Below are 27,808 nucleotides of genomic sequence, written 5' to 3' on the forward strand. Positions count from 1 at the left end.
ATAGTCAATTCAAGTCAGCCTTTCTGTAGAGAGTTAGCAGAGACGTGGCTCCTGTCTTCCTCTAAGATAGCCTTTCAGGCGTTCGGAGTAGTCGACCTGTGCTTGAGCATTCGGCAGTGCTCTCCTATGGCCATATTGCTGGGATGTGTATTAGCAAATTTTGTGGTAATACATTACCATAAAACCATAGAATTCCTACAGTGCAAAAGGAGACTATTTGGCCCATTGGGTCTGCACCAACAATCTGAAAGAGCTCCCTATCTAGGCCCACTCCACTATCCTAGCCCCGTAACCCCACAGACAGTTACCCAAGGCTGGAATTGAACCCGGGTCCCTGGCGCCGTGAGACAGCAGTGCTGGCCACTGTGCTGCCCTAAATTTTTCCCTGAGGATTTTCTCACTGGATAAATGGCTGACTCCTACTTTGTGACTTATTGATGAGATGTCGGCAGCTGCGTAGAATGGAGATGGGAGTTCACATTTTACTCTTAGCTGTGCTCAGAATGAAGAAATAGTGGTAATGTTGGAACTAGTAAGATCGGGGCTCTTGGATAAAATCAGTGTAAAATAAAAACAAATTGATGAAATGGGTTATTAAAACAAAATGTTTACTCGTATGTGGCAGTTGTTGCACTTAATATACACTAAATACTTGAGTTATATTGGAGGCAAACACCAAGTTACTTTTCCAGATTAACTGCTGGTAATTGTTGCCAGACTTGTCTTTCACTAGTTCCTTTGTGTGCCAGTGGCATCGCCCGTCTATTTTATGAGCGTGGAGAGAGATTAATCTATTGTGTCGCATTGTCCCTTCCACTACAGTGGGGCCTGTGCTCCAGGTTTGGTTTGGTTGAAAAGAATTCCGTTTATTTTGGATGGGATTATACATATTAAGAAAATCTGGACAAATGCTTACGAGCCTGCCCGTATTTCCCTCTCTGTGAATTCAAATAAGCTTACTTTGAGAGTGTTTACTGTATAAATCAAAGCAGCATCCGGGGTTGCATATGGAAAATGAAGCTTAACTTTCACACATAGAATCATGGAATTCACAGTGCAGAAGGAGGCCGTTTGGCCCATCACGTCTGCACTGGCCCTTGGAAAGAACACCCGACTCAAGGCCACACCTCCACCTAACCTTTTTGGACACTGAGCCCTGTAACCCAGTAACCCCTCCTCACCTTTTTGGACACTAAGGGGCAACTTTGCATGGGCAATCCACCTCACCTGCACATCTTTGGACTGTGGGAGGAAACCAGAGCACTCCAGAGGAAACCCACGTAGATTTTTGCATTGCATTTCATTTTAATGTAAGTTACTGGATATTCTGGTACATCGATGAGCAAAGCTTATCTTAAAGGTGGGGGAGTGCTTTTCAGAGGTTTTCAAACAGTAATGAATGTTTTCTGATTTTTTTTGGGTTATTCACAAAAAAAATGTAACATTCAAACAAATTGAGACAGTGGAGCTCAAGATTTACACGTACCACTGCTTGAAATGTTTCCATAATTTTGTTACTTTAAGATGTGACATCTCTTCTCTCTCAGGCACTCCCTCTGGGTTGAGGATGATTTGCGTCCGCACTAAAAATATGTTCTCAGGTGACTGCGGAGTCCAGTGGGCGACCTACAGTCTCTGTCACAGGTGGGGCAGACGGTGATTAGAGGAGGGGTTGGGTGGGGTAAGGTGAGTGGGTTGCGATGGGTGGGGTCCAGAGGGGCTCCTTTCGCTGTCGAGGCTTGGCTTCAGCTTCCTCTCGCCCAGGAAACTCGAGGGATTCAGCTCCTTCCCGGATGCAGCCTTGGGACAGGGATTTCTAGGTGTTGGTGTTTGTGGGGTGTGTTGCACTTTATTCAAGAAGATTTTAGTTCCACTCCGCGAGGAACTTGCTGAAGGTGAGATAGTGCATTGCAGCAAGAAAGACCGAGAAAAGTGTCAATGCCACGACACAGCCTTGCTTCATCCCAGTCCGAATGTGATTTGGGTCTCTGGTGGATTTGTTACTCAGGATCACAGTTTGCATGTCATTGTAGAGCCGGCGAAGGATGGTAACAATCTTTTGGGGGCAGCTGAAATGGAGGATGGCCTGTAATGCCTTGCAGTTGACAGTGTCGAAGGCCTTTATGAGGTCAAAGAAGGCCATGTACAAGGGTTGGTGCTATTCCCTACATTTCTCTTGTAGTTGCTGCATGGTGAAGATCATGTGTGTTGTGCCCTTTAGTGCAGTCATTTTCAAAGTCAGGGTCGTGGGCAGGTTTCGGGAGTGTCGCGGGGCCATGTGTTGCAGCATTCCCAATCGCGGGAAGTAGTGCCCAATTGCTGCAGCGGCTTTTAAAAACACCAGCTGCGACCTGCTTTTAAAAATAACGGCTGCAATCGGCTTTCAGAATGCAGGCCGTGCTGCGCATGCATGCCCATTCATCAGTGCGCAGGGCCGGAGCCCAGCGGGAAAGACCACCTCTTCCTGATGTCGGCGCGTTGACCCAGGAGAAGGTTTTTTTTTAAATTGATGCAGTCTTCCTGCCTGAAGCAATGGCAGAGAACAGGTCACGCGCCCCGAACACTGACGTCATGTGCGCTGGGCACGAGAGTCTTTCCTCCATTTTGTGAGCAGCAAGCAAGCAATGGGATTGAAGGATTTAAAATGGATTGTTTCGGAATAAGGAAGAGAGGGCCAGAGACACAAACAGGCCAGGATCTCCCGACTAAACCTGCTGGAGAGAGTGGCTCAGGAGAATCCACAGCAGGACGAAGCAGTGGTGATGTGAGCTGTTCAGTAGAGTCCACAGCAGTGTTGGTGTAAGCTTCAGGGCCTCTGCTGAAAAGCCCATTAAGGGGAAGCTGAAATCTGAAACAATGCAGCAAAAAGATGACTTTTTAAGGTATGGTTTATTAATTGTGCCGATGCAAATTGGAATGTGAAGCCCATGTGTGTAATATGCAAGGAAGTACTGCCAAATGAAGGTGTAAAACCCTCAAAACGTCAATGACCTTTGAAGACTAAGCATGGCCTCTTGATTTTTTCAAAGGATGTAGTGAGGATGTAAATTGTCAGCTGACGTCCTCAGCAGAAATGTTACATTGAAGGACAAAGTGCAATTAGCCTCTTGCATAGTAGCTTACCATGTAGCTAAAGAGACAATGCCCCACATTGTAGCAGAGAGATTAATTCTCCCTGCAGCAATAGACATAGTTTGTACAGTCCGAGATGAGAGGGTAGCTGAAAAAGTGAAATGCATCCCAGTTAGTGATAACACATCAAATTTGTCATTGCTGAGAATTTAGAAGCCCATCTTATTTCCTGATTAAAATCAGCACAGGATTTTGGGCAACACGGTGGCGCAGTGGGTTAGCCCTGCTGCCTCACGGCGCCAAGGTCCCAGGTTCGATCACGGCTCTGGGTCACTGTCTGTGTGGAGTTTGCACATTCTCCCCGTGTTTGCATGGGTTTCACCCCCACAGCCCAAAGATGGGCAGTGTAGGTGGATTGGCCATGCTAAATTGCCCCTTAATTGGATAAAATGAATTGGGTACTCTAAATTAAAAAAAAAACGAATGAGCACAGGTGTTCTCAATACAACTGGATGAAAGTATTGATGTTTCAGAGGGTGCAACCTTGCTAGTTTGTATTAGGTATGTTTGGCGTAATGAACTTGTCGTGGATTTGCAGTGCTGCCTGACATTACCAACCCATATGACTGGCGCAGAGATGTTTGAAGCATTGAATAGTTACTTAGTTGGAAAGTGTGGGTTTCACTGGGTTCATTGCAGAGGAATCACAAGCGATGGAGCAGCCAATATGACTGCGATAAGCAGCGGAGTTATAATAAGGATTAAGGAGGCAGCTGTCAGGACATTGTTTGGAATCATTGTTTTATTCACCGTGAGGCATTGGCATCAAAATGAATTCCATCCAATCTTGAAGTAGTTTTGAAAGGAATTGTGAAAGTTGTGAATTTCATTAAATGCAGAACACTCAATACCAGACTTTTTGAGACTTTGCTTTCTGATATGGGGGCTGAGCACACATTTTTTTGCTCCACGCAGAGATACGCTGGCTGTCAAAGTGGTCGGGTGCTCGTCAGAGTTTACGAACTGGGGTATCAAATCCACACTTTCCTCCCCAAGAAATCGTCCCCGCTGGCTGATTCGTTTGCTAATGAAATTTGAATGGTAACTATTTCTTAACATGTGGACATCTTTCCAATTCTAAATGAACTGAACCTCAAATTGCAAGGGAAGGATGATGATTGCTTTTGGCACTGTGAAGAAATCGTTGCTTTCCAGAAGTAACTGAAAAGTTGCCGATTGCATGTGCAAAGCCAAAATTACTACATGTTCCCCACACTGCTACGACACATCGAAGAAAACAGTGTTAGTAACGGATCTGTCAATAGACTGGCTAGCCTTATTCAGTCGCATCTGGCTGCGTTGATCAACAGTTTTTGTCACTACCTTCCAGAGGAGAAGTTTCAGATTTTGAAAGGGAAGAGGTGGGTGAAAAATCCTTTTGAGTTTGACACCCAGAATCAATTATTAACTTGCAGCTCACTCCAAATGAAGAAACTGAACTTCTGCGCCTCAGCTGTGACAGCGCATTAAAAACACGGCAAAAGTCCATGAGGCTGTCAGCATTCTGGAGTCGCACCTCCGAGGAGTATCTGGAGCTGAGTAAAATAAGCATTTTGTTGCTTTTGCCCTTCACAACAACCTACATGTGCAAGGTTAGATTTTCTGACCTCACAAAGATGAAGACAGCACGAAGGAACTGGCTGAACTCTGCACCCGATATGTGCATAGCCCTCTCCGCCTGTGAACTTGATTGGAGTGAGATTGTGAGGACCAGGGAGGCTGGCCTGTTGCATTAAAGGTAAGAGAAAACGATGGGTCACAAAGGTTCTTCAGGTGTTGGTCCCAAAGGATGTCCGGTTGGTAACAATGGGCAAAAAAATTTGAAAAACATAGCTTTGGTGGGTGGAATCTGCATTCTGACTCTGGAAGAAGCTCTGTAGCCACTAACAGAAGGCGATTAAGGAAGATTTTTTCATTGACCTTCCCTGTGGCCGACAGCAGGGAAATTCCTCTATAGCTAGTGCAGTCGGACTTGTCACCTTTCTTAAAGATGGTCACGATTACGGCGTGTCTCCTCCTGCCAGATAAGAAAAACTTCAGTCATGTATTTGTGGCAATAGTGCTTCTCAGCCATGATTTAGTGCTTCAGCGGGGATTCCATCTGTTCCAGATGCCTTTTTGTTCTTTAGCTGTTGAATGACCTTTTCTACCCTGTGGCGAGTTGGGGGTGTTCTGAGATGGCGGTGGGTAGCATGCTGCAGGATGGAATAGAGGGCATTCGTGTTGAAGACAGGGTCTCTGTTAAGGAGGTCTTTGAAGTGCTTCATCCAGCAGGACTGACTGCCTCTCTATTCTTGCTGAGTACCGTTCCATTCTGCCTAACAGTGGTGTAGGGCCCTGGGTGCTTGGACTGTAGGTGGTCTAGGCTGCCCTAAAGAAACCTTGTGCATCATGGTTGTGATATGAACATATGAATTAGAAGCAGGAGTAGGCGACTCAACCCCTCAAGCCTGCTTCGCCATTCAATAATTTTAACCTCAACTCCACATTCCTACGTACCCCCAAGAACCTTTTAAAAAATCTATCTACCTTTGCCCTGAAGCATTTTATAGCCATTGAGATACGTTTAAAGTGTCTTCACTGATGTGATGTAGAACTGTAAATATCCTGCGCTTTCTCCACCCACCATCTGTTCTTTCGTTCGCGGGATTTTTGCTGGGCCTCAGCCTTCAGCTGTCTGTGGAGCTGCTTGCTTGATCTAGAGTTGAGCGGCTGTTTCAGGTTCAGAAACGCCTTGCGTTTGTGGCTCATCAGCTCTTGGGTCTCCTGGTCATTCTCATTGAACCAGTCTTTGGTGTTTCGTGGCCAAATGACTAAGCAACTCTTCACCGATACTGGTTATGGAGGCAGGAGGGCAGACCAGGCACTATGGACATTGTGTCTCTGGATCACTAGGAGTGGTCGGGTTGGCAGTGTGATGCTGGCTGAATCGGGCTCTCTTACCTGGGTCTTCGAATGCCTGCAGCATTGTTTCTGTTGCCGTCACTGATTTGGGGCTACGTTGATGTTGAGTTGATGTTGAATTGATGTTGAGCACAGAGCAAATTAAATGATGGGCCATCCAGCAATCATCGGCACCTGTCATGGCGCGGGTGCTACGGACGTCTTAGCGGCCCCTCACTCAGTTGAGCAGGTGCCAGTTCTTCGAGCGAGGGTGTTACCAAAGGCCTTGTCCATGTCTCTCTGACAGAACAACGTGTTTGTTATAACGAGGCTGTGTTTTCAATGTTTTGTCAGGAGCATGGTACCGTTGGTGTTGCATTCCCCTGCGCGTCTCTGCCGATTGCATCTTCCCAGAGGTCTGTGTCCTTTCCAACCCTGGTGTTGAAGTCTCCAGGGAGGATCAGCTTTTCGCTCGTTTGCCCTCGGCCAAGGATTGTCCGAGGCTGGAGTAAAATTCTTCTTTGGACTCATTTGTAGCTTTCAGTGTTGGGGCGTACACATTGAGACTGTAGCGGACTAGGTCTGGACTAGGGTGAGCTGAAGCATCATGAGGCGTTCATTTATTCCACAAGGGGAGTCTCTGAGGAGGCCAACTAGTTTGATTTTAATGGTGAAGCCAAACCCATGGAGAGAGCGATCAATAGAAGGCATAACCACCACTTTGTTCCTTCATTTGGTCTTCCCTTGCCCCGGGTCTCACTTGGGATGTGATGGCAATATCAAAATGCCTGAGCTCCCAGACAACAATAGCAATACGCTGTTCCAGTCTGTTGCAGTTGGGATTGTCCATGAAGGTCCTGATGTTCCGGTCCCGACCTTCACGGTAGTGCAGTGGTTAGCACTGTTGCTTCACAGTGACAGGAACCCGGGTTTCATTCCCGCTTGGGTCACTGTCTGTGTGGAATCTGCATGTTCTCCACGTGTCTGCGTGGGTTTCCTTCGGGCGCTCCGGTTTCCTCCCACAATCCTGAAAGACGTGCTTGTTAGGTGAATTGGACATTCTGAATTCTCCCTCTGTGTACCCGAACAGGCGGCGGAGTGTGGCGACTAGGGGATTTTCACAGTAACTTCATTGCAGTGATAATGTAAGCCTACTTATGACACTAATAAAGATTATTATCATTAAGCCTCTGCCTGATTATTTTCCTTCCCAGCTTCTAAGAACTCCTTCAAAACCTACCTTTATAACCACGCATTCATACAACTCTTCTAACTCTAATTACTTCTCAGTCCCTATTCACATTTATGTCCAGTTCTTTGAGACATTTTATTATGTCAGAGGCACCTTAAGGAAAATATAATTTGTTGTTACACAAGAGGGTTCCCTCCAGCACAGATACTGGTTCCCCAGCATACAAGCAATAACTTGTGCATTGATGGAGAATGGTTTCCTCCCTTGTTAACCGCAGGGTGTAAAGCCAAAGGTAATATTAAAGGGTGTTCCAATCTTTCTTTTACAAATAAATGTGTTTTGTACATTAAGCATTGTAAAACAAGGATATGGAATGAACAGCATACCTTCACAAAATTCTACAGTTTTGATTTTCCAATCGAGATGGGCGTGCAGTTTGATTAACCAGTGGGCTTCACAGGAGATGGGTTCTCCTATCTTTTAGTTCATGTTCTGGCACATAATTTCTGATAAAGATTTAAAGGACCGATTTGTTTTTGATTGAGCAGATAGATAACAGATTTCTTTAAAGGACATGTAGTATAAATGTAACTCTGTTAAAATGGTAGAGACCTTGGATTTTAGGTACTCAATCTTTACAAGTGGGAGAACATATTGATACTTTTTTTTTTACAAATCGAGAAACTCATTATTTTTATACCCGGTGCCTGTATTTTTTTAATGTGGTAACACTAAACCCATACACATCACAGTTAGAATATTGTGACCAGTTTTGGCCTCCTTACTTTAGGAATGAAGTCAAGGCCGTGGCGAGCTTGTAAAAGAAGTAGCCAGAGATGATGTCAGGGATACAAGTCTTCAATTCTGACAAGGCACTGGAAAAAGAAAAGTTTTTTTTCATTTGAATAAAGAAGGCTGAGAGTGGATCTGATTGAGATGTTCAAAATTGTGAGGGGTTTTGATGAGGTAAATCAGAAAACGTTCCTGTGAGTTGGTCAGTCTTTAGCTGGAGGCCATGTATTTATCACACCCAGAGAGTAAAGGCATAGATTGAGAAAATAATTTTTACACTGAGGATTGATATGAATGGAATGCCAAAACAGTTGTGGAAGCAGTGCGCGTAATAGCTTTTGAAAGATAAATGGATAACTTTGGGGAATGAAATGACGGAAGGACAGGAGAGTAAATTTAACACGGCTCTTTCGAGTTGATAAAGGTACAGTGCGCCAAGTGGTTTCTTACTGTGTCGTATTCAATATTTTCCCCGCTTCCGGACTGTGATAGAAAGATGCAAACATGATTCATTAGGTAAGCAAAACTAAGCTTTATTTACGAATTAGAACTGACTGCTAGCAGTAATGGCTGAGACTTGAAGTCGGAAAGCAGTCAAGTACAAACTGCTGAGTCCGTCCCCAGGCTGCGATATTACAGAAGAATAAGGCGATTTTTATACATTATAGGATCAAGATAACATGAATACAGTTTGGTCAGGAATTTGATCAAAAGTAAAACATAAGTAATAATCATTACAATGGCGTCACCTTGCTGACCTTTAGGGGACTGGGGTCTCATATCATTATCTTGTCTTTATTTTAAGAGAAGGACAAATTTGTTAAAGTACAGGAAGAGACAGTTTTTTAGCTTATCGTATATATTTAGACTGGCCTGGTCTCATGACGAACGCGTCTTATCCGAGTTTTAGAGTCGGCCAGTTCTCAGGTCAAGTTGACCTCGGCTGTTTGTATCTGTGCCTTAGGTTATGTGAAGTCAGTTTAAATTTAATTGTACCAAGAAACTTGACTAGTTTTCCCATCATGCCATTATTTGCTTCACACAATACCACAACTGCACTGTCATGTCACATTTAATATTCTGTGAAACTTAGGTTTGGGGGCGTTCATGTGGTTTGCAAGGCTATCCTGAAAATGAGTCATTTGGATAAACCCTTATTGGATAGTGGACTGAAAGTGGAGGGTAATGTGAAATGTGGTCATTTGGGGGAGGATTCCTTCTAGTCCCTGTTAGTGACGTTCCCAAAGCAGTGGAAAATTTCCGTTGTGCAATATTGCAAAAGGCCAGATCTGCTATTTTGCTAGAAATAGCAGAGGAAATTTCCTATTATATTTATGTTGTTGTTGGCACAGAGTGAGCAGAGAATATTTATTTCTACCCGTCCCCGCCACCCCTCCCCCAACCCTCCCGATCGCACCATATTTTCCATGAGATAGTCCGTTGTACTGTGATATTTATAAAGCAGTCCAGCATATTGATTAAGTCAAAACCATCCTTGATGATGGCTCCTTTGCGCAGATTTTGCATTCCAATTCTTGCACAAATGGCAGCATCTGTTTTTTTGCAAGTGGCTGCATAGTTTCTGGCTGTGGAACTGTGCCAGCTTTGGGTCCAGCTGCTTTTAGATTGAAGACCAGATAGTTTGCCCAAGGCCTTAATCATATTCTCATATGCAGCCGCATACAGGCCAAGACTACAGTTTTTATTGGATCAATTATTTTGCCTTCAGGACTGTTGTTATTTTTATTTAGTTAGAAACAGATGCTTTTTTCAGTTGACTATTTCTATCCGCTGCCAATTTTAAAAGAACACCTGCTTTTTCTTATTAAAGAAATGTTATTTCCTGAATTAACCCCATCTCCGACAGCAAGACCAGGAGTGGCCTTGCTACAATTCCCCAACGTGGCAACAGGTGGCTTCAGCAGTTGCAGATACCCTTATTTCCACGCGTAGGTTCTATTTTCTATCATTTTAAAGTGTATAATAATAAACTTTGATACAGCTGTTTAGTAGTGAGACACTTGGGAAGGTTTTTTTTTAATTGACTTGGTGCTGGCATTGACCTGAGTGAGCAAGTCTGCAGCCAAACAGGTAACTGCTTTGATTCTAAAATTGTCTGGTCATTGATGTTGGCACAACCCAATGCAGTTTTGGGGGCTTTTTTAGTTTTAATTTTTTGTCTCTCTCTCTCAGCAATTTTCTCTCCCTTCTTCTCGGTTGTTGGCTTTTACTCCATTCCAAGGATAAGCGGCCATATCTCCTCCTTTCCTCGCGTGTGAACACATTCGACCAAACATTTTCAGTCAGGTTCATGAGTGGCGGTTAGCTGCCTGGCCAAAACCTAACGTGCCCTCACTCACTCTTGCTCATTTCCAATGGGATTGATGTGTGCTGATCAGAAGTGGCAGCCAGTTTTCAGCTCCCTTTCCCAGAGGCATTGAAGTCAATTGTAGCATCTCTACAGTCGCCCATGTTTCAGAGTTAGCTTGGTGTGGACTAGCAGTTGAACTTTATAACTTTCTGGTCTATATGACCAAGTTACTCAGTGGATCAGAGTCCATGGGTAGAAATTGGTCATAGTTGTGCACAGTTTCAGGGTTAAAAATCTCAAATTAAGCGATGAGAGATACCAACCATCTCTGGCACAGTAGCAATTAATTAAAGGAGAGAAAAGCTGAGTTAATGTTTCGAGTCCATATGATCCTCCTACAGAACTGAAGAGATATAAATGTGATGAATTCACATGTCAATCCCCTTTCTGTTCTGCGGAGGAGTACTATGGACTTGAAACTCTGTTTCTCTCGCCACGGACGCTGCTGAACCTGCTGAGTTTATCCAGCATTTTCTGTATTCAGCTTCAGATTTCCAGCATCCACAGTATTTTGGTTTGATTACAGCAATTCATTGGAGTCATTTTCTTACTCACAGGATGCTGCTTATAAATTTCCGAGCATTGGCTTTTTCATTCAAACTTCCATTGATTTTCTTTTTATTTGGGAAATGAAAACAAAATCAAGTTAGGATGAGAAAAGATACAATATCTGTTTCTCTGTAGTTGGCTGCGTCTCTGACCCAAATTGCACTCGTTGATAACTTTGCAAATTGTTTAATTATACCGGATAAATGAGAAAAGCTTGCATCCTTTTACACCCAGAGATATAGTCACTAAATTATTTCATCATAATTCCGAGAATAGGATTTTAGTGATGTGTGATGGGAGAATCTGTTTGTGCTTAAACTGCACATTTCCCTGATAAAAAGTATAATTATGTCAAGGCTGAAGTGTTAACCTCAGACCCAGGCTTTGGAGAAAAATTGGCGCCTTCAAGTAAAACAATGAAGAAATTACGCAAGGTTCAAAATGTTTCGGGTAAATTTAGTAATGAAATATGTGCCCTTTTATGAAGCTATTAAGAAGCTATTTTGGGCCATTAGACATTTAAATAGCTGATAAAAATTATTGGGAAAGTGTTTCAGAATTTTTGAGTGATTCTGATTGGATTCAATTCAGATTTTCTAGGTTTTACAAGTTCGCATAGAGTTTTTGAGTTTTATATTTTGGCACATATTTTTATAAAAAATGTTTTTCCTTTCTCAGAGTTGCAAAGCCAATGCGCAGAATGGACAGGACGGCCATCTCCTCGCTTGCTCCTAAAACCAATTCGAATTGAATCAAATTCACGGCCCCAGAAAAAGTGACACACTAGATCCAAGCTCACGAGATTGGGCATTACACCTGATCTCACACTTGATCCTACACTTGTTCTTAGCCAAAACTTTTTAAATGTCAGCCAGCAAAATGTCTGATGCCAGAACATGACATGGGAAAATATGATGCTAAGTCTGGGAGAATACACTTCTGCACTACTTTTAATATATTGCAGGTGGTGCGGGTTTTTGTGGCACTGTGCATATTAAATCAGGTGATGCACGGTCTTGTAAGACATGGAATTACACAGAATCCACATAAGGTGATAAGGTGAAGAATGGCAAACAAAATGTGAGGGTTCAACATTCACAGATGCAGAGTTTGCAAGTGCATCACTTTCAAAATGCTATTTCAGGCTGGAGAAATATGCAGCAATCACATGTGGTTGTTGCCTGTTTTGTTTGGGGTTTGTGCCGAAAGGGATCTATTGTGGAAACACACTCTGCCAGTGACGCTACCATATTCAATTATATTATGTAAATAACCACATAGGCGTAAACTTGTGATTCCTCCTGAGTCAGCCGGCAGTAAAGATTGGTCGTGTGGTGATTCGGTGTCGTAGGCGATCCTACGTTACTGGATTTTGGAAGGTCGCAATATTGACCTGGTACCCTGTTGGTGTCATTCTGAGCTTTGGAGCATTTTGGTTCATTACACCTATTTTAATGTGTCTTCCCAAACTAGCAGATAGGAGAAAAGAAAGCCGTCACTCATGCCCTTAATTACCTTGTCCACTGCACCAGTCTGAATGAGGAAACGGCCAGAAGGAAAATTATTTTGAAAGGGTGCATAAGGATGTTCTAACATTTTCTAATTGTTCCGGTACCATTGTCGGGATAGAGACAGGGAGGGGAGGGACGGTGAGAAAGCGGGAATGTTTGGGCAAGCAGCAATGTTTGTCCTTCCTTCCTCCTCTCCAAAGGGCCTGACTTCTGTAGGACATGGTTCCAAGTAACCGGACCTGTGTGGCCACTGTTCCCCATGGGTGAACCCAGAAAATTGACAGAATATTTAACTAAGGGGAGAAAAATTTGAGAGAGATCCGCCTTCCTGTCCTCGTGCAGTGCCCCTGTCTCCAGATTTTATGGAAGGGAGCAGAATTAGGAATGAGAATGCTGTTTGCTTTTTGGGTTCCCTTCCCTGGCCTTCAAATGCTTAGGCACAGACACAGGTGCCCGAAGCCAACCCAATCAATAAAGAAGTAGTGACCCAGTTTCTTTCTCGATCTATTTTGTTATTAAAGGAATCCATTGAATCAAAATAATTTCTCGCAAGAGTTGGACTGCGGATTGAGGGATGGAGACTCTCAGGTCTGAGTAACTGAGTTGAGTGCCAGGTGGTGCTTTTACCCACTGAGCTCTGAGCTTTTGTGGGGGCTAAAAGCAACCATCTTTATTGGGGGCGCGACAGATTCAAATTCCCATTTCTGAGTTGGGCTCAGTTTCCGAGCTCAGGCTGGGTACAATTTGAGGCCATTTTGGAATTTGGTCATTCACTACTTTTGTTAGAAAGCAGATGTCTAATCCAAATTAAATACATTTCCTTTTGAAAAGTAAATATGGGCATTAAAGGCAGACACTGACTTGCAGCTGTGTTCCTGTAGTTGTGCAGTAAACATCCCGCACAAGTCACAGAAGCATTTAACTCTCGTGAGGCAGTTTGCCTTTTGCTTTCCAAACTGTCACATGCTCCAGAAAGGATACACTCGCAGAAAAGAATTATTAATGTAAACCAGCATGCTATGCTTAGGAGAAACCCAACAGAATAGTCCACACTGGAAAATACTTTTGGACATTTACCATGAACCTGAGTTTCACAGCTGTGTCAAGACATGCAGTATTTAGTGTAAATGATTCCTTTTGAAGTCATTCTGACTTTCTTACCTCATCAGTCAAAGCTAAATAGCTACAACTGACTGAGTGACTTCAATGGCAGGCATGGAGAATCAAATTACAGTCATTGCAGCCAAACTGCGAAGGCACATAATTAAACTATCAGAGCTGCCCTGGTGTCTTGTGCATTACCCCCCACCCACCAGCAGCATTTATTTGCCTTTGGCTAGCTGCCCCCCACTCTTTGGAATAGCCCTCTCTGCTTCCCATCCTCCAAGACGCTCCTTAAAATTCAGCTATTCGCCCATGCCTTCAGGCACCCCCATCTGACATCCCGTTTCACTCGCCTCATTTTTTTCCCCCCCTCATACTGCTTTGGGGTATTTTCCTGAGTTAATGGTGCTATATAAATGAAAGCTGTAGCTGTCGCGATGTGCCCATGGTGACGATTTCCAATTTTGAATGTGTGAACCTCTAGATGCAATTCTAGTTCAGATGTGTTATTTGAAGTTGAAGATCAGTATCTTGAGTGTTTGATGAGTCGCTGATAATTTTAAACCACAATGCCTCAGGGCTCTGTCTGAATGGAAAATAATCTTTTTAAATGCTTTGCTGATCGGACAAGGTGTAGCTCATGTTCTTTGACTATAACCAAATAATGGTTACTGTTATTGCACAATATTTGTAACTTTCTATGGCGAGAATAGTATGCAACATTCATGGTAAGTGAGTCACAATTGATTCTACTTAACAAAGACTTATATAGTAGTGCGGTAAGGTGAACTCGAAAGAGCACGTTGAGAAAAAGGAATCGTGGACATTCATTATTGCTAAAGAGGGCATTTACCTGTGACTATACTAGGAACATAGGAATTAGGAGCAGAAATAGGCAATTCAGCCCGTCGAGCCTGCTCTGCCATTCAATCAGATCATGGCTGATCTCTTCCTGGTCTCAAATCCACCTCCCCACCTGTTGCCCATATCCCTTTAACCCGTGTTTTTAAATCAAAAATATATCTGTCTCTTTCTTGAAACCATTTAGTAACCACCGCACTATGGGGCAGCGAGTTCCACAAATTCACCACCCTCTGCGAGAAGTAGTTCCTCCTCATCTCCGTTCTAAATCTACCGCTCTCAACCTATATCCATGACCCCTCGTTCTAGATTTCCTCACAAGGAGGGAACATTCGGTCTACGTTTTCTTTATCAATCCTATTTAGTACTTTATACACCTCGATGTCACAGCATAATTTAAAGATGTTTTATATATACTGTTGCTCCATGGGAATCTGTTAATCCTCCAGTTAAGGAACCTGGAATGAAAAAAAATGCTGCGGGGTGTTGTTAGATGTGCGGGAGAAGGGTTACCTTTCTGTCCACTTACCAGAAATGGGATGCTTTTCATAGCGGGTTTATGGAGACCAATTAAGCTTGACCTTTCCAGGGTTTTCTTTCCCAGTGCAATGTACACGTCAATTTGCTCTCCTTTACCTCTCTATGCCTACTCTCTGCCTCCACTAATCAGCCTCTGAGAACAGCAATAGGTTTCTCTGTGCTGAGTCATCACTGAATGTGATTCCTCTGACTGAAATCTCCAAGGATTTACCTCCAGTTGGAGCTTTGTACGGTTTGTAGGCATACCCTGAAAATTGGGTTGGGAAGTTAGCAGAGACCGAAGAGGAAATTGATGATTGGAATTTCACACTCAGCACTGGTTACCCGCAGACCTATTATCTCCTGTGGATGCCAAGAGGAAAAACACCAGGTTGAACATGCTTTGTTGCCCATTTTAGCCACTGGAAATTGCATCCAAAAATATACTTGTTGAAGTGCCTTTTTGGATACGATCGTATTCTCCTTCTGAGAAACTCGCGTTGTTAAAAAAAATTTCTCTTGACTCTTATACATCTAGTCTTCTCTTAAGTATCTTACATCGGGTCAAAGGGCCTGAAAATAATTCTGTTGCCAAACTTGCAAATAGAATTATTCAGTTGGGTTCCTTCCTTATTAACAAAATAGGATCATGTTCAGTTTCTCCAAGAATACAGGATGTGGGGGTGCCTGATGCCATGCCAGATACAACATTGCAACAGTGGTGACTTTTTAACCAGTTGCATTTTAGTGCAGGAGTAACAACAAAAGTTGATTTTGTTTTCAATGACATTAAAAGTCCGTCAGGTTTTCCCAACCCCCAATTTGTTGTTTTTCTTTTCGGCAGGAAATGCCTATTATCTGGGAAAGTGGCTCTTGAAATTATTATATGGACATTGCTGATATTGAAGGGTAGAGGTTAATGGTGCATTCGTTTCACAGGTTCAGTGTCTGGATTTGACCTCATACAAATGCTAAATTTAATATGGTGTAAATTGAATGTAGAAACTCAGACTGTCTGCAACAAAGTGGAGAAGAGACACCTCCACGCACTTCCCATATTCCATCGGTACATTTTATTTCATCCACCGGTCTAATCTAATCATGCATTTTGACACAGTTACTGCCTCAACCAATAACTCACTCAATTCTGACCCCTCAGCTACTGGAAGCAGTCTACTTCTGTCCGCCATGCCTTGTCATTTCATAATTTTAGACACTTGTCGTATGCCACTATCATTTCACCCCGTAATCTATATTCTTCTAATCAGCAAAGCTAAAGGACACAAATTTAGGGTGAGTGGCAAAAGAACAAGAGACGATATGGGGACTTATTTTTAAACGCAGCAATGTTTTATGATCTGGAATGCATCGCCCTGGTGGAAGCTGATTCAATGGTAATTTCCAAAAGGGAATTGAATAAATACAATAAATTTATAGGTCTGTGGACAAAGAACAGGAGAGTATGACTCATTGTATAGCACTCTCAAAGAGACAGCAGAGGCATGATGGGCCAAACAACCACCTCTTGTGGTACATCATTCTGTGAATCTAAAAGGCTTCAAAGTTGAACTAACCCTAACTGGACCTGAAGTTTTTTTCTCAGTCTCTCCGCCCGCACACATGAACTTCCCAGCAGGGATCAATGAATCACAATTATAAGCAGGAACCGGACTGATTTATTTTGATATCGGGTCCTAACTCTAGGGGACTGAGGCCAGTTGTTGGTCCCATACCATTCTGGCTAAGGACCACAGATTATGTCTGAAACTCTCCAATCTGTAATGATCAGCTCCCAAAAGTATTTACAAATTGAAACACTGGAGATGCTCGTTTTCATTTTTAAACTTCCAGTTCCAACTAATGTGTTGTTGCGATCAGAAGCACTAATTTATTCTAAAATGTAAGCTCTGAGTAATGTTTCCTTGTTTGTATTTATCCTCAAGCATATATAAATCCAAAATAACACATGAATTCTGACAAGTTCTACCTCTAAATTGCTATTTGGAAGCTGTGCCTTGTCTTATTCCTATCTACGATTTAATTTTTAGTTGCATTCCATGATCGTAGCCCTCATTATATTGTTTGTCAATTTGTATGTGACGGAAGTGTTTATCTTTTCAGCCGAAGAAGCCCAAAGCCCCAGACAACCCTTTCCACGGCATTATCTCCAAATGCTTTGAACCACACCTGTATGTTTACATTGAATCACAGGATAGGTGAGTTGACGTCTTTGACAATCTTAAGGTGTTATAAACCAGCATTGAAAGTGTGAACTACTGAAGGATATTGTGGTCAACGCTATTGCATATTAGCTAGATTATCTGTTAATGAGAGAACATTGAGAACCACAAGCATGCTTTTTGTTCAGTTGCCAATGGAGTGGTGCTAACTTTTAGATCTTCAAAGGCTGCAACATCTTCCCTTGATTCATTGGAACCCTCCAAGTCAATTCAGATATACTTCAGGAACTGATTATCTTAAATGGGAACAAATGTAAAACATCAGCTTGACTTGAACTTTTCTTCCCTTTTTCTTAAGTGCTTTGTGAATCAGCTAGGAAGGAAATCAGATTTGGACCGTAGTTAACTTGGCATTGATCATTTTATAGAACATAGAACAGTACAGCACAGAACAGGCCCTTCGGCCCTCGATGTTGTGCCGAGCAATGATCACCCTACTTAAACCCACGTAACCCGTATACCCGTAACCCAACAATCCCCCCATTAACCTTACACTACGGGCAATTTAGCATGGCCAATCCACCTAACCCGCACATCTTTGGACTGTGGGAGGAAACCGGAGCACCCGGAGGAAACCCACGCACACACGGGGAGGACGTGCAGACTCCACACAGACAGTGACCCAGCCGGGAATCGAACCTGGGACCCTGGAGCTGTGAAGCATTGATGCTAACCACCATGCTACCGTGAGGCCCCGTGAGGTTAAAATTTTGTTTAACCTGGTCCCTCAGTAAACATCCACATTGCAGCCTACACATTCTTGTGTCTCCGCATCTTGAATCATTACCTTGACCTGCATTGATTTAAACTTGTCTCACTTTTAAACTGAATGGCAAAATCCTTCTTGATGGTTTTGGATACTGTCCACAATCTTTCTTGTAATTTCTTATGTGGCTCAGTATTATATTTTGTTTGATAATGCTCCTGTAAAGCACCTTGTCTCACTTTACTACACAGTACATTAAAGGTACTATTAAGCTGCTGTTTTAAATTGCTGTAAATCAAGGAGATAATCTCATTGGAAGTGTGACCATATAGCAGACTCCTAGTTCCAAGTAGGTAAATCTCGCGTGTGTTCAACCTACAATGTTTGTTCATTTTAGCCATGGAAGGTAAATGCTCGTTTTCTGCAAGAATGGAATAATAGTTCAGCAGAATTACACATGTTTTGTTGTTCCTAATCAATTAATTAGAAAAGGGGAGGTGGTGGCATAGTGGTATTGTCACTGGACTAGTAATCCACAAACCCAGGGTATTGCTCTCGGGGACCCAGGTTTGAATCCCACCATGGCGAAAGGTAGAATTAATATCTAATGGTGATCATGACATCGTTGTTGATTGTCGTAAAAAACCCACATGGTTCACTCATGCCATAGGTAACCATAGAATTTACAGTGCAGAAGGAGGTCATTCGGCCCATCGAGTCTGCACAGGCCCTTGGAAAGAGCACCCCACTTAAGCCCATCCAGGTTATCCAGTAACCCCACCTAACCTTTTTGGACACTAAGGGAAATTTAGCATAGCCAGTCCACCTAACCTGCACATCTTTGTACTGTGGGAGGAAGCCAGAGCACCCGGAGGAAACCCACGCAGACACGGGAAGAAAGTGCAGACTCTACAGACAGTGACCCCCCGCACCTGGGACCCTGGAGCTGTGAAGCAACTGTGCTAACCACTGTGCTACCGTGCTGCCCTTTAGGGAAGGAAGACTTTGACCTGGTCTGGCCGACATGTGACTCCAGGTCCACAGCAATGTGGTTGACTCTTAACTCCTCTCTGAAATGGCCGAGCAAGCCACTCAGTACCACAGTAATCCGGGATGAGAAACAAAATAAAAAGAAATTATGCAGCTAAAGAATGCGAGAAAGGGAAATTTTTTAACAGGATAACATTATTCAATAATAATAATCTTTATTGTCACAAGTAAGCTTACTGCAATGAAGTTACTGTGAAAACCCCATGTCAACGCGGAGAACCCCAGAGACCTACTAAATAAGGAGACCCCCTAAATAAGGAGTACAGCTGTTGAAAAACAATTGTCTATAAATCCCATCTTTCACAGTGCAAAATACAGCAGAAAAATTAGAAATAAAAGCAGAAATAATGGCAGCATCTGTGGAGAGAGATAAAGGCCGCGCCGCAACCACGATGGGTGGGAGAATAGCGGGAGGTCCGCTCCCGCACCTCCCGCTATTCTCCCACCCCCCCCAAAATGACGTGTCCGGTTTTCCAACACGCCGCTCGGAGAAACGCAGGCCGACGTTTTTCACGGCGGCCCGCGATTCTCCGACCCGGATGGGCCGAGCGGCCTGCCGTTCCCGACCTGTTCACGACGGCGGCAACCACACCTGGTCGCTGCCGTCGTGAACATGGCGCGCCAGGTAAGTGTGAGACCTAGGGGGGGCGGATCGGGGATCGAGCACCACGACCGTGCTCGGGAACGGACTGGCCCGCGATCGGTGCCCACCGATCGTCGGGCCGGCGTCTCAAGGGGAAGCACTCTTTCCCCTCCGCCGCCCTGCAAGATCAAGCCGCCACGTCTTGTGGGGCGGCTGAGGGGAAAGACGGCAATCGCGCATGCGCGGGTTTGAGTTATGCAACCCGCGCATGCGCGGCTGACGTCATTAGGTGCCGCCGCAGTGTCACTCTTGGCGCGACGGGCCTTGAAGCCAGGGACAAGGCCCGGCCGCCGAGTTTCCTGGTACGGCACGCCTATCCCCCCGGGTAGGGGAGAATAGGGGGCCAGGAGAGGCTTCCAACGCCGTCGTGAACCTCTCCAGGTTTCACGACGGCATCGGGCCTTGCGGAGAATTCCGCCCAGAGTCTGTTTTGAGGTGAATTTGACTTCTTTAGTACATGATTCTGTGAAGAAGTCATATTCGAGTTGAAACATAACTCTGTCTCTCTCTCCACAGACACAGCCAGAGCTGTTCAGTATTTCCATCACTTTGTTTTTTTTCTCAGATTTCCAGATACGCCGCAGTGTTATTTTTAGGAAAAAAAATTGGATTCACCTGTGATGTCGATCCCATCTTCTGAAAATCTATAATTCCACAGAGTTCAAAGAGCCATTGCATGAAATGCTGAACTTTTTACTTTGCACAAACGGTTTTGCTCTTTCATGTTATGCACTGTAGGTTTCCATTAAATTGTTGTTGCGATGAGGTTTAATTTTAGATTGCTTAATTCCCCCCCCATGTGAAATAACATTAAATGTTCACAAAAACAGAAGTTACTGTTTAACCGCTGTTGCCTGTGGCAAAGAGCTTAAAAATGCTCAATTATGTTATAATTCATTTTCCCTTAAATGTTCTTGTAAAGGTGACTTTTGCAAGTGCTGACCAGAGAAACCCGTGAAACGTTTTCCTAAGGGTGGCCAAAGTTAAATTGTGCAGATCAAACGCAAGGCAGTCAAGCAAGTTTGGAAACACGGAGTTCCATCACTAATCATAGATGCTGGCTTTATTTTAGAAATGGGCATCTGGTAAAATCAGATCTGGCAGAACGGCATAATGTAGATTTTCCTGGAACTGAGCACACCTAGAAAAGTTGCTTGAGAAGCCAATAAACTCCTTAACTTGTTTTGATTAACTACTGGAGCAGTGAATTCTTTATGGCTGGTCCAGTAGAAAGTGGGATGATCCCTTTCATTAGAAACAAATCACATTGACTAAATCACATTTTAATTCTCCATCCTAACATTTCACGTCAATACTCTGATTTTATTATTAGCATACTGATTGCCACCGTTTATTAAGATGTTGCATTCATGCTTAATTTCAGGCCTAGTTTCTATTGAGGTTTTTAGATCTAAAGTATAGCTTGTAATTATGTGTAGTTTGAGGATTGCGCGCACATTTCTTTCAGTATACTATTACCACAGGGCTGCAGTGGTAATTCCTTTTGTATATTATCCAATACTCTGATGCCCATACCCTAACCTGCTCCAAGTCCAGTTTCCCCCATTGCCCCTGTGCTGACGGACCAATGAAGGCTTCAGGTCAAGCAACTCCTCTACTTTAAAATTCTCATCTGTTTTCCAGTCTGTCAGTGACCTTGCCCCTCCCTCTCTCTCTTAATGCCTCCCAGCCTTGCCAACCCTCTTGAGATCTCCGTGCTCCTCAAATTCTAACTTCCTGCACATCTCTTATTTTCAATGCTCCACCATTGGTGGCCGTATCTTCAGCTGCCTAGACTCACGGATCTGGAATTCCTACCGCAAACCCATCTGCCTCTCTACCTCTCTCTCTTCCTTGAAAGCAATCCTTAGAACCTACTCCTTAGGCCTATCTTTTTGGTACTTGTCCACATCATCCTAATGTAATGTGACTCGGTGTCAAACTTTGATAATCCCACTTTGGGATATTTTACTCCATTAAAAATGCAAATTATTGATGTTGTTGGTGTTATTGGGGGCTGGAATAGCTCAGTTGGCTGGACAGCTAGTTTGCGATGCAGAGCCAGGCCAACAGCGCTGGTTCAATTCCCGTACCGGCTGAGGTTATTCATGAAGGTCCTGCCTTCCCAACCTTGCCCCTCGCCTGAGGTGTGGTGATCCTCAGGTTAAATCACCATCAGTCAGCTCTTTCCCCAAATAGGAAAGCTGGGGCTATAGCGACTTTATTAACACTTTATTAGTGTTACAATTGTAAGCATTAAAATTTGCATGAAATAGACCACTGAGCAATACCCAAGGAAGGATGTTGGTTCATAATAGAAGAGCAAGAAAGGAATGAAAATGTGTACTGATGTATAACCATTGAGGTACAGAAGGAGCAATGGCGTACTCCCAGAGAGAGAGAGTGCATGACAAAGATTTGCACACTGGCTCACCCAGCTGCCTTACTCAGTCTGTTGTAAAATAAATACAGACGTATTAAATCACACCCCAAGTTGTGCAGCCAATGCATGGTTGCAATAAGGCAGGAACTTCACTCAGTGCCTTTATTCACAGCCTCAATAGCATCCTTTGAAGGCAGACCTGGGTTTCTGTTGGGTCAGTCTGGCTCCCATTTCAGGGTGGGCGCGTATCAAAAGAACTGGCAAGTGAATACCTGTTTTTATGGTGAACAACTCATTTACTTTTAGTGAATGATTGCATCCGAAAGTGTGATGCAATTCATTGAGGCCATAAGTTGGTGATACGATGTAAGGAGCAGTTTGTTTCAGTATCAAAATTTTACTAATCTGGGTAAGGATGCAGGCTGGAAATAGGAAATTATGTATAATAACGTTACATTGATCAATTGGAAACTTGAATTGCCAACTTGATTTTCTAAAAAAGTTATGACCTGTGCATTTTTCTCCCCTTCGAAAGGCTGTTTTTCTAGACTAACACATAGTGAAAGCTCTATTCGCTGTGTCGAATCGAATTGCCCAGTGTCACAATTGTACACCATAATTTTCACAGCTATTAAAACTGAATAATGTTTCCTTTGTTATTATTGTACTTGTGTCGATACCTATACTGTACACATCAGGCCAAGTTTTGCAGACTCTCAAATATCAGCCAATTTCCATGATGAGATTGAGAGTGGCGGGCGGGGGGGGGGGGGGGGGGGGGGGGGGGGGGGGGGGGGCGCGGCGGCGTCGAGGGGTTTGGTGTTGGAGAAGGAAGGTCTATTTTGGCATTTCAAACTACTGCACTTTCAATGCAGAAAAAGCCAGCTCATGCCATTGCTGCAAACACCTCACAAACTACAGCGTGTAGCTTTTATGTTGCTTGTTGATGCAACAATTTGCTGTAAGGGAGACAACTATTGTGCCACAGACGTTGGCTGCAGTTGCCAAAGTTATCTCTCTTGTGAATACTTGGGAGTTCCATTGACCTGGAACAAAATTGCTGAGTCCTACCTCATTTATTTTATTGCCCATTCTTTTTATTATCCATTTTCCCTCTACATTTTCCCCCATTTGAATGTACTATTATTATTAAGACGTGTAGTTATTAAATCACAGAATGATACAGCAGAGGCAGAGACCATTCTTGGTGTTACATTGGCCATTTTCCAGTCCTCTGGGACCCTCCCTGACTCCAGTGATTCCTGCCTCAGAGGTAAGAGCCGCCTTCTTGAAAGTAAACCCGCGGAAACCGATGGACCCCGACGGGGTCCCTGGGCGAGCACTCGAGAGTCTGCGCTGACCAGCTGGTGAGTGTATTCGCAGATATCTTCAATATTTTCTGCTCCAAGATCGCTACCTGCTTCAAGAAGACCACCATAATACCAGTACCAAAGAAGAACAAGGTAGCATGCCTCAACGACTACCGACCAGTGGCCCTGACATCTGTTATCATGAAATGCTTCGAGTGGCTAGTCATGAGGTGGATCAATGCCAGCCTCCCAGATGGTCTCGATTCATTGCAGTTCACCTACCGCGGCAACCGATCCACAGCAGATGCTATCTCTCTGGCCCTACAATCAACTCTCGAACATCTCGATAACAAGGACACCTATGTCAGACTGCTGTTCATGGACTACAGCTCTGCCTTCAACACCATTATCCTGGCGACTAATAACCAAACTTTGCAACCTTGGACTTGACCCCTCCCTCTGCAGCTGGATCCTTGACTTCCTCACAAACAGACCACAATCTGTCAGGATAGGTAACAACACCTCCTCCACAATAGTCCTCAACACCGGGGCCCCGCAAGGGTATGTGCTCAGTCCTCTACTGTATTCCCTATACACACACAACAGTGTGGCAAGAGTCAACTCCAATTCAATCTATAAATTTGCAGATGATACAACTGTGGTGGGTCGTAGCTCAAACAACGACGAATCAGACTACAGAAGGGAGATAGATCACTTGGTTGCAGCCCATGATCGCAAGAAACTGCAGAGTGTGGTGAACTCAGCCCAACGCATCAGACAAGCTTGCCATCCTCCCGTTGATTCTGTCTACATCTTCCGCTGCCTCAGGAAGGCAGACAGCATTGTCAGAGACCTCTCACATCCAGGCTTTGCCCCCTTCTATCAGGCGGAAGATACAGAAGTCTGAAGACCTGCACATCCAGACATAGGAACAGTTTCTTCCCCACAGCTACTAGACTCCTCAACGACTCCCCCTCGGACTGATCTGTTCCCTGTAAGAACAGTATTCACAACGCCCTATGCTGCTCTTGTTTGGCCCTTGTTCCGCACTGTAACCAATCTCTATTTGTTGATGTACCATTGTCAATGTACTCTGTCGATTATTCTTTTGTCTACTATGCACATACTGTGTACGTTCCCTTGGCCGCACAAAAATACTTTTCACTGTACTTCGGTACATGTGACAATAAATATCAATCAATCAATCTGAAAAATCACCACCATTGCCTCCGCTATCTCCTCCAGAACCCTGGGGTTTAGTCCATCCGCTCCGGGTGATTTTTTCGCTCCAGACCTTTCCGGTTCCCTAGCATCTTCGTGATGGCCACTACTCTCACCTGACTCTTGAAGTTCTGGTATGCCACTGGTGACTTCTACCGTGAAAACTGATGCAAAGTACCTACTCAGGCCACCATTTTGAAAGGGTTCTCCAATCCAATCAGTAAGAATAAATAAAAAACTATTTTAAAAAATATATTAATCGCTTATTGTCACAAGTAGGCTTAAGACTAGGGAGGTTATGCTGCAATTGTATAAGGTGTTAGTGAGGCCACACCTGGAGTATTGTGTTCAGTTTTGCTCTCCTTACTTGAGAAAGGACGTACTGGCACTGGAGGGTGTGCAGAGGAGATTCACTAGGTTAATCCCAGAGCTGAAGGGGTTGGATTACGAGGAGAGGTTGAGTAGACTGGGTCTGTACTCGTTGGAATTTAGAAGGATGAGGGTGGATCTTATAGAAACATTTAAAATTATGAAGGGAATAGATAGGATAGATGCGGGCAGGTTGTTTCCACTGGCGGGTGAAAGCAGAACCAGGGGACAGCCTCAAAATAAGGAGATGTAGATTTGGGACTGAGTTTAGGAGGAACTTCTTCACCCAAAGGGTTGTGAATCTATGGAATTCCTTGCCCAGTGAAGCAGTTGAGGCTCCTTCATTAAATGTTTTTAAGGTAAAGATAGATAGTTTTTTTGAAGAATAAAGGGATTAAGGGTTATGATGTTCGGGCCGGAAAGTGGAGCTGAGTCCACAAAATATCAGCCATGATCTCATTGAATGGCGGAGCAGGCTCGAGGGGCCAGATGGCCTACTCCTGCTCCTAGTTCTTATGTTCTTATGAAGTTACTGTGAAAAGCCCCTAGTCGCCACATTCCAGCGCCTGTTCGGGGAAGTCGGTACGGGAATTGAACCCGCGCTGCTGGTCTTGTTCTGCATTGCAAGTCAGCTGTTTAGCCCACTGTGCTAAACCAGCCCCGAACAACACCACCTCCACGATAGTCCTCAATACCGGGGACCAGCAAGGCTGTGAACTTGGCCCCTACTATACTCCCTGTACACCACACAACTGTGTGGCAAAATTTGGTTCCAACTCCATCTATAAGTTTGCTGACGATACGGCCATAGTGGGCCGGATCTCGAATAACGACGAGTCAGAATAGAGGAGGGAGATTGAGAACCTAGTGGAATGGTGCAGAGACAACAATCAGTGACCTCAATGTCAGCAAAACTAAGGAGCTGGTCATTGATTTCAGAAAGTACTGTACACACCCTTGTCAGCATCAACGGGGCCGAGGCGGAGATGGTTAGCAGTTTCAAATTCCTAGGGGTACACATCTCCAAAAATCTGTCCTGGTCCACCCACGTCGACGCTACTATCAAGAAAGCACAACAGCGCCTATACCTCCTCAGCAAATTAAGGAAATTCGGCATGTCCGCGTTAACTTTTATCAATTTTTAGATGCACCATAGAAAGCATCCTATCTGGCTGCATCACAGCCTGGTATGTCAACTGCTTGGCCCAAGACCGCAAGAAACTTCAGAGAGCCATGAATACAGCCCAGTCCATCACACGAACCTGCCTCCCATCCATTGACTCTATCTACACCTCCCGCTGCCTGGGGAAAGCAGGCAGCATAATCAAAGATCCCTCCCACCCGGCTTACTCACTCTTCCAACTTCTTCCATCGGGCAGGAGATACAAAAGTCTGAGAACACGCAAAGCAGAATCAGAAACAGCTTCTTCCCCGCTGTTACCAGACTCCTAAATGACCCTCTTATGGACTGACCTCATTAACACGACACCCCTGTATGCTTCACCCGATGTTGGTGTTATGTAGTTACATTGTGTACCTTGTGTTGCCCTAATATGTATTTCCTTTTATTTCCTTTTCTTTTCATGTACTTAATGATCTGTTGAGCTGCTTGTAGAAAAAGACTTTTCACTGTACCTTGGTACACGTGGCAATAAACACATCCAATCCAATCTCTATGTGAGCTTGAGTGTTCCCCATACCCCCCTAACCACAGAGAATGTCGCCCCCCCCCCCCTCCCCCCAAGTGGCGACACTCCGCTATGGGGTCGCTCAGGGCACCCCCTCCCTTCCAGGCTTTACCACGCCCCTTTTTGGACCCCTCCTTCCAAGATCCCAACACTTCACCCCCTCCTCAACTTTCCAAAGGCCCCTTCATACCTGCACTGCACACCCCGCCCTTCATACCCACCCCCTCATCCCCCCTGGCACTAGTACCCTGGCGTGCTCCTGCGAGCCTGGCTGTACCACCCTGGCCCCTTGGCAGTGCCAAGGTGCCAATCTGGCAGTGCCAAGATGCCCAGCTGTTAGGGGAGCCAGGATGCCTGGCTGCCCTGTCCCTGACCACCCAGGGGCCTCTAATAGCCTTGGAGACCCCCGGATCTGTTCAGCCTGGTCCCCATTTGCGTGGACCAGTACTAAACGGCGCCCTCCTGGAGTTTCCCTGTGCAGGCCGACAGATTCCAGCAGTCTGTTAGATTTGGCATCAACATGATTGTGAGTTCTTAAAGTCATTGAGCTGTGCGAGACGGGGTCTCGCTCATTGTGGGCGGGACCTACATCGCAACGCCTCGTGAGATGTGGTTAGATCATGCGAGGCATAATGGCTGTCGGGGAGCGCGGGAGAGGCATCTCCCGGCATCTACCAGCCACTTCGATTCTGGTAGGACGCGGCAGGTAGATCGTTCCCCTAGCCTCTGATCTACGTTTGTAGCCACAGTAATTATACGGCTGGCTCATTGCAGTTTCTGGCGAATGGTAACCCCCAGGATGTTGTTAGTAGGGAATTCAGGGAAGATCATGCCACTGAATGTCAAGGGGTGATGGTTAGATTTCACTACTTGGTTATTACCTGGTACTGATGTGGTGTGAATGTTACTTGCCACTTATCAGCCCATACCTGAATATTGTCCGGATCTTACTGCATATGGACATGGTCTACTTCAGTTATCAGAGGAGTTGCAAATGATGCTGAACATTGTGCAATCATCAATGAACGTCCCCCACTTCTGTTCTTGTGATAGAGGGAAGATCATTGATGAAGTAGTTGAAGATGTTTGGGCCCAGGGCGCTATCCCTGAGGAACCCGTGCAGTGATGTTGTGGGGCTGAGATGATTGACCACCAACAGCTGCAACCATCTTCCTTTGTGCTGGATATGATTCCGTGGAGGTTTCCCCCTGATTCCCATTGATTTGACTTTCTCTATAGTCCCTTGATGCCCCACTTGGTCAAATACAGCCTTAACGTCAAGGA

The 27,808-nt window shown here is 44.5% G+C and overlaps 1 protein-coding gene across 1 annotated transcript in view; it reads left to right on the top strand.

Annotated features, from left to right (window-relative positions):
* vps53 (VPS53 subunit of GARP complex) overlaps positions 1-27,808 on the top strand; it is a 269,146-nt gene that overhangs the window by 129,117 nt on the left and 112,221 nt on the right. The window contains exon 13 of the mRNA XM_038814428.1: positions 17,036-17,130. Coding sequence (XP_038670356.1) covers positions 17,036-17,130 — 95 coding nt within the window. The remainder of the gene's footprint in view (positions 1-17,035; positions 17,131-27,808) is intronic.

This window comes from Scyliorhinus canicula, chromosome 12 (genome assembly GCF_902713615.1).
Source record: "Scyliorhinus canicula chromosome 12, sScyCan1.1, whole genome shotgun sequence".
NCBI classification, from domain to species: Eukaryota; Metazoa; Chordata; class Chondrichthyes; order Carcharhiniformes; family Scyliorhinidae; genus Scyliorhinus; species Scyliorhinus canicula.